This window comes from Columba livia, chromosome Z (assembly GCF_036013475.1).
Source record: "Columba livia isolate bColLiv1 breed racing homer chromosome Z, bColLiv1.pat.W.v2, whole genome shotgun sequence".
In the NCBI taxonomy this organism is placed as follows: Eukaryota; Metazoa; Chordata; class Aves; order Columbiformes; family Columbidae; genus Columba; species Columba livia.
Window position 1 is genome coordinate 16,325,066 of NC_088642.1, and position 8,448 is coordinate 16,333,513.

Sequence of the window (8,448 nt, forward strand, 5' to 3'; positions counted from 1 at the left end):
AAGGGAGAAAATGAGAGTGCTTTGAGCCACCAAAATAAACAACACATCTACAAATGTTTTTAAAGCTTGGAAAGACAGTACTTGATATGTAAATATCTAGATCAAAACTTCATTCTTAATAGCAGCCTGTTATAGACATTTTGGGACTAGGTTGTAAGAGAGTCAAGGCTTGTGGGGAGACAGAAAAATTTTATTATATCAACTGGAATTGCAGGTTGCTTTCAGGCATGGAAGTTCTGACCTAAGGAGTTATATTCAAAGTCAAATACAGGTAGGGGAAAGCTGAATTAAATTTTTGTTAAAAACAGATTACCTAAGAAAAGATAGTTGCACGAGTGTGTGTGTGTGCATACGTACACATGCGTACATGTGTATAGATACATATGTATACTAGTATATGCATGACTACGCAAAACCACTTTCCTATATTTTAAATTTTGCAAGAGATTAAGATTCCATATTTTTCAAGAAAGGATAAAATTACCTATTGGATTAAACTCATGCATCCTCATGCCTGGAGGCAATTTCTTCTCCTTGATGTGAATATTCTCTATCTTCTGATCAGTTGTATTTGTTACTGTCACTTGCACAAACACCATACGATCACCAAAAATGCCTGGTTGTCTTGAGAAGTGATAATGAGCTGCTAATCCTTTTCCACTCATTCGATGAAGCAGTTCATGTGTTTTTGTTGGCACAGAGACTTGGGTAGTGACCTGTTAAGTACAAAACAACAGTTTATGAATGTTGCAAGTGAAGAACAGATAAAATAACAACTAAATATTGCACTTTTCACTCAGCTAGAACACCGGCTTTCTAGTTGGAATTTTAGTGAACAAGAAACATGTAAAGACACATTCAATTCCATAAACAAATTGCAGTAACAGATATCAGATAACAGAGCCTAAAAATAACATATCTGGTGCTGAGAAATAGTAGCTTTAACGTCATTGTATTTGCCTCACTTTCCATTATAAAAATGTTTTCAATATTTTAACCCTACAGTTACCCATTAAATTATCAGAGGTTTTTTAAGAGTTACAATTAAAATAACTATGTTGTCCCAACGAGAAGTCTCTTTCTATTCATTGAATCAGAACTCAAGGGTGCCCCAAAGCCCACTGCGTAGTGTGAAAGCATAGTGAGAGATTGACTTCTCTTTCTCTTGTTAAAATCACAAAAAAATGTCGCCTAACAATTTTATCAGTCAAATACTAAAAGTACAGGTATATGGAGCAGAAGGATGTTGCCACTTTTTTAATAGTCGCACTGCCACAAGCAGTAAGAGAAATCCCAAGGATGTTTCGGTCCATTCTATACTGAAAAAAGTAGCATGAATAGAAGACATTCAGTGTACAAACAAATTCCCAGAAGATTCTGCTGATAAGGAAATCCATAATCACGGGATCAAAAGTGCAAAAGTAAGAAATATGCAGAAAACTGCAGAAAAGTGAATCTGAATTCTTTAAAAAGGTTTTAAGGAACGGGTAGAAATTACATGAAAAGTAGCACTACACAAACAGAACTTGGAGGCTGAGAAAGCCAAATGATCAGCATGAAAAGCCTATCTGTCTGGTCAACGCACTACGAGCTACTGAACTTCATAGTATATCTGTTAGATATATCTGTTTATCTGTTTCAACTGGTGAGTGTCCATCTTCTCTTGCCCTACCCATAGCCCCTAATTGAAAGAGACAACTGCAAACAGCAGGCTGTTAAAGACTCCAAGCAGCTAAGCAAGGAGAACAGGCTTTTATCTTGCCTTCCCAACAAAACTCTTAAAGGTTGCTACGTTTTCCTGACCATCACATTTAACATCAAAGGGCTGATCTTGAGACTTAGTGAACAAGTTCAGTACTATGAGAAACTGGCAAGAACTGAGATTTAAACCCACAAAGTGTTATAGAAATGGGAGAGTGTATGGAAAACATAAGGTTGTAAGAATTTTGTTGAAAAACTTCAGAAGTTAGCCAGGACATAAAACACTTGATCTTCCTCTCTGAGCACCAGTTTCTGAACCGGAAAGCCCAGGCCAGTGATATCCATCACCTTAAATGAGTATCTGTAAAGATCAACTAATAAACATTTACAAGTGTAAGCACTACATTGATGAAAGTTGAAGAAAACTACATAAGAACTGAGTGTCTGTTCAGACGTGACTTTGGAAGGTGCATTTACTTTCACACATATCATACTGAATGAAAGGCAAATTATGAAGGGAAAACGGCAGAAAGGCTTCTCATCCCCTCAAAACTCAACCACTATGTGACTGGAATTAGAACAACAGATACAGGATGTGACTGAGCAAACACCTCTGCATAAACTTCCCCCTCAGATTTTACTTTCAACTTTCCACCTAGTGTTTCTTTCTCTTAATATACAAAAACTCTGGTATCAGTTTTTTAGAAACAAATTAACCATCCACCAGTAACCATCTTCAGTGTGAAGACTTAAGGCAGTTTCAGAATGCAAATGAACTGAGGAAGCTCCACAACCTCAAGTCTGTACAATTTATTAATATTTTCAAAGTAAATCAGTGAAGTTCAGATATTTTTCTCCCTAAAAGATAATGTCATATTCTCAGGGACAACATTTTCAGTTTTCCTATGCAATCAGAAGTAAATACAGCTGTTTACAACAGAACACATAGCCAAATATTTAAATTTCTGCCCCTCTTCAAGTAACAGTATCAATACCACTTGAAGAATACAGGCACTATATTTTTAAACAGAGTCAATACTTTCAGTCCAATTACTGATCTCTGACAAGCACAAAAATATCTTATATTTTTGTCCAATAACGCAGTCTAGTGAAATCTTACATAACTCCTAATGGCCAGGTATTTTTTTACTCCAGTGCCATTTTGCATGCATAAATACATGATAGGATTATGGTTACTTTTACGTAGCTTATCTTTAAATTATATTTTTAAAATAATTACTCCTGTGACATCAAATGACTAGATTTCTGGCTAATGAAAAATTAAAGGAGAAAGTACCAATTTTATAGACCTTCACAATTCCTCAAAATTCAAAACATCTTTGAATTAAAAAAAAGCAAACTCTAATAGATTAATACTATGCATAGTTTTCTAGAAATAATCAAGAAAATCAAACTCTCAAAAAACAACTCAGCTGTCAGGAAATACAGGAGGGGGCACTTTAAATAATAAATACCTTATTGGTACACAGAAAGATACAACAGCAGTAAGAGGTTATTAGCAGACTCACACGAGTACCTGTTACTTAAACCATTACGGAAATAACAAATAAAACCTAAGTTTTAAGACGTAATTTAAATCTTAAGTTTACGCTTAGTCTTTTAATTTTAACATTTAATTCAATTTGAGCTGGACATGCATAATAGAGAAGTTATTTCATTAAATGGTTCACCCATTTTTCATTGACAAGCTTAGGGGATATGTTTTATTCACGTTAAAACATGTATTTTGAAGTACACTAGCTTCTCTGTGTTACATACAGCTACTTGTATTAATACTACCTATTAACAGGAATGAAAATATAAAAAGTTAGTAATCTGAAGTCCAACATGTAGATACAGATGAATATATATACAGCAAAAATCCCTTATTATCCTTAAATAGTAACACTGACTCAGATTTTACTGAAACCTATGTCCCATCTGGCATTACTGCTCATGTTTCAGTCACAATTTCATTCATGAGCCAATTCACTTTTATTTTCAATATCATACTATATAGAGTAACAGACACTTAAAGGACAGTCAGAATAATAACATTAAGTTTAAACGATCTTCCTTCCCATATGACATTAATTTTCAGTTGCATTTAACATGGCAGTACTAGAAATAAATAAAATGTATATATGCTGAACAAAGGAGTTTAGTTCTGGAAAATCGGAATTCTCAAGCCCTCTACTTGCTAGCAAGGGTTTGAGGCGGCAAAGGTTGATGTGACTGTAATGCAGTCTATTTAACAGTTCCATCAGTCTGGTGAACAGAGTTTTCTGTTTTAATTCTAAAATTTTTAAGGCATACAATTGCAATATTTAAAGAAACACACAGAGAAGATACCTGCAATCATTCTGGGGTTAAAATAATCCTCCACAGAGTTAACAGAACAAGAAGCATCTAGTAACCAGGAGATAATCCCCTACAAATCTTACACAGCATATGTTTAAATAATAGAAGTCGTTTGTGTACCTTTGGATGGTTTATGAAAATAAGCAATCAATTCTGCAGACACAACATTATTTCTAAAGGAAATCTATGTGACTCATGATGCCTGCAGATACACAGAGACAAACCACACATATTTTATCAGTTTATTACAGTAAGCAAATAAGCGTGGAATGAGAGTGCACATAACTGTCTACTTAACGCTTACTGAAACATTTATAAGAGCTGTTATCTCCCTAATAACAGACAGACAGTGTGCAATTTTAGAGAGGAGAAAAGCTTCATATTTTTTAACACTTCACTAAAAAGTAACTGAAGAGTGTAAAATGAAAAATACTCTGTGCAGTTAGCCGGTAATGGACCATATTATCAACTCAAGTTAGATTTATAGGATACAAACTAGTCACTAATAGTTATTTTACGACATAGCGTGTCTGCTTTTTTTTTTGGGTGAACATCATTAAGATTAAACTTGCAAAACTTTTTCTTATACAGCTGTTTAGAATGACAGAAATTAAAAAAAAATAAAATATATATATATATATATAGACTGCCCTCCCACCCCATTTTGACTGAAAGCCACCATGAATTAAAAGTCAGCATAGGGACTCCACAGTGATATCATATATCATATGGGAACACTGTATTGGTATGAGTCAGCCTGGCCTCCACACTAGTTATACATGTTGAAAGATGATCCATCACCATAAAAGATGCTGCAAATATTTTCAAACTACTTCTTATATAAGAACAAGAAAGGCAACATTAGGATTTCACCTTAAAAGTCCCCCATTCATTAACCATGTGAAAGGAAAAGTGTAAGATCACTGACAGTAGTTTAGGCTTGCTTTATCACAGCATGGCTGACTAGTTACAAACCACCAAATCCTCTGCACAGGAACATGCTTCTTTTTTCCAGCTGAATTAGTCCTTAATAACTAAGCTTAAATTAATATGAAATACTATTTTCCATAATTATTTAAAATGAAAACCACTACAGGGTTTATTAAACTTACCACAGAAAACAGAGCTGGACAGACTTTCCTGTATGAAGTATTATTATTATTATCAAGCAAAAGACAACGCCTGTTTTCTTTTTTTCTTTTGTATTTGTTCCTTAGCTTAATAATGCTGTAATAATAAACATAGATTATTTTTTTATTTTGATTCAGAAATGTATATATGTTTGGATAAAACATATATTATCGGAGAAAATATTTGCTTTGAAGAATGATGATAATTATAGATCTATTCCTCTAAATTACATTCTGTTAAAGCAGTGGACTGAATCATTTAATCTAAGCAGCCCTTCTACTGCCCTCCTATTGGCAATATCCATGATATAATCCAAGAAATACCTACTGAGCTGTGAGAGCTATATCCTCTCTTACACCCACTGTAAGGCTATGCCCCAGTAACTCCGCAACAGCTAAGAGGAGAAGGGCTTTCACGTAGCCCAGCCACATTTACATGATCTTTCAACTGAAGCTATGAGAGCAACTTAACTATAATTCTATACTATTAGGAGAAAGATGGAAAACCAGGCAAACAAAGGAAAGACAACTACTGGCAGGAAACAGCATATTTGTGATCTTTTGCTCCATTACCAGTTAAATATTACTCACAGTCACAAGGCAACGTCTTCCTTATACAGCTCTTGCAAAAATGAAGAATAATTCATAAAAAGATATCATAAAAAGCAAGCAAAGAATTGCAGAAAGAATGTTAACATCCTACTCTGCATTACTTCAAGAGGCTGTGGCAAATCCCAACATTAGAGCACACTTAAGTCACATAAATATGGATTGCCAAACTGAGGACAGGACCCCTCTGAGAGTGGCCAGGGAAACAAAAAAGCAAGCTAACTCGCTCACTCATATTTTCTGCAGTCTGGATACCATGACTCAATTTGGTTTAATTTATCTAGACATACAGACACTTGAAGACAACATGTCACATTCTGGAAAATACTTAAAATAACTTTTGACAAGAGGCACATTCAACTGCTCTACATCTACTAAACACCTTCTAAAAGCCACATCTGCCCAAAGTCCTTCAATTTCTAATACATCCTAACTCCCTTCTTTTTGCATTGTCATCAACTTTTAGGATCTACACTTCCCTAAATGATTAATATGTCAATGAGGCTAATTAAAAATTAGCATATTAATGCTCATACATTTAAACCAGTATTTGTTTCAGACAATTTAAGACATTAGACAGTGAGTTCCAAAAGTTACTCCTGAATTTCAACATTGATAGGATAGTACTTTTGTCTCCAAAAACTTGCAAGGAAAATAAAAATCAAACCCCCCCAAATAACTCCCATTCATTTTTAAATCACACGGAGATAAGTCTCAAACCAAAGAGCACTTTTTTTATACTGCCCATAGTCCATCTCTGTAAGGCTGCCAAAATTAATCCTTTTCTCTGCCTTTTTTTTGACTAGCACTTGTATAGTCTCAAATAGGTATAAAATCATTCTTTCAAAGGGTAGTGTTTTCAAGGTAATCCGTTAATCTAGAGATGATCAAAATCTTCTGGCAAAATTCCTATCTGTGCATGGAAAACCTCAAGTTTTACTATCATTTTGTCCCATGTACATTTCAACAAAGCAAAAAGCAGATGGTCTGGTAGCCAATGCATGTGTGTGCCTTTCATGAAGCAGTATTTTAAACTACTTTGACTACTCACTAGGTGTTTCAAGGAACAGGCACCCACCCCACATACAAACAACTAATGTACTTCAATATAGTGATTCAAGCCTTCCACTGACCACCTAACGGAAAAGTATGAGGATTATCTGAAGTAGTTTAAGAGTTAGAAAACAGAATAAGGTGGCATCCTCACCTTGCATCCTAACTATTACACAGTATCACCTACAAACCAAAGTGAACTCAGTCAAATCTAGCACAGGTATTTATAAACGCTAAAATGTAAATTACATACTTTTTGGCTTAATACAACTATATTTCAATCTTGGTCACTGTATTTTTGATGAAGAATGCAACATGTTGTTTTTTGTAAGGATGATCTCAATGCACAGTAACCCACTTGCAAGGACAAAAATCCAAAATCAGCACTGAACCTGCTGCACATATACATCTATATTAGCACTTCCTTTGTGTGTGTATAGAATATCTGTGTGTACTGGAATATATCTCTTATACATGATACTGATGGACCATTTTTCCCAACTTACATTTAAATTTACCCATGTTTTAACCTGCAAAAATCCATATTCCTTAGTTCGAGAAAATTACAGTTCACCTAATTAAAATCATTGCTAAAATACAACTTTTCTGTGTTTTGTTTTCCTCAAGCTTCACCTTTTGGCCTTAAAAAGAAAGAAAGAAAAATCTCATACAGTTCTTAGTCTGTTAAGAGACAAAGAGGTTTATTTATAACCAGTTACCTTCAGAGTTCTTTGTTTAAATTCAAAAGCACACTTCTTTTTTTTTTTTTTGGACTCAGAAACAAAATTCATGGCATCAAATGACTTATTCAGCCTCCACGAGGACTTCTCTTTTCATGCAAATTAAGAAGAAATGCCACTCAATCCAGTCCAAGCACTGCTCAGGCTAATGTAAGCAACAACATGCACAACATACTGCAAACAAAAAAACCTCACCTGGTGGATCTCCAATAAAGGCACTACTGTACAAACACAGATCCTGAATGTAAGCACACTGCTTATACAGTAGCTGTGGCCATAGCTAAGTCCCTCAATTGATGACTGAAGGCAAATTAGGTAAATAATTTTTTCTCATCTACTTTTGAAATTACTTTGGTCCTAACTAATATAGAGTATCTCTGCTACTGTCATCTAAATCCTTCAAAGACTGTTAGTCAACCGAGCACAAATGTAGCAGCACGAAGACTGTGTCAGTGACCATTTATTAAAATTTATTCAATTTAAAAGCAACTTTTAATACACATAAATATTCAATAATAGTTGATATATATGATTTACGCTGCTGGTGTTACTAAGCACCTTCAGTGGAAACAGCGAGACGATTTTTGTACATTTTTCGTAAAAGCATTCCAAGCTAATAATGGGAAAAATCCGTACACAAACCTTCTTTTACAGCCATGAATTCTTAAATTCCACTATACAGTTAAAAGATATATTCTACAGCTCTTAAAAATGTACCTTCCCCCAATTCTGGCATCTTCAAATCAAGAACACAGATGCTAAGGACTAGAAACAGCAAGCAACACTGTATGCAGCCATATAAAGATGGAAACCTTTCCTAATCCAAGTGAACAGAAGTTCAAAATGAAAACTTT

At 34.6% G+C, this 8,448-nt stretch overlaps 1 protein-coding gene across 4 annotated transcripts in view; it reads right to left on the reverse strand.

The window, feature by feature from the left end:
- Positions 1-8,448, reverse strand: part of AP3B1 (adaptor related protein complex 3 subunit beta 1) — a 154,008-nt gene that overhangs the window by 30,174 nt on the left and 115,386 nt on the right. For all 4 annotated transcript variants that reach the window (XR_002417582.2, XM_021292178.2, XM_005505942.3 and 1 more), the window contains one exon: positions 485-716. Coding sequence is in view for 3 of the 4 variants with exons in the window: in XM_021292178.2 (XP_021147853.2) it covers positions 485-716 (232 nt within the window). In the remaining variant the exon portion in view is untranslated. The remainder of the gene's footprint in view (positions 1-484; positions 717-8,448) is intronic.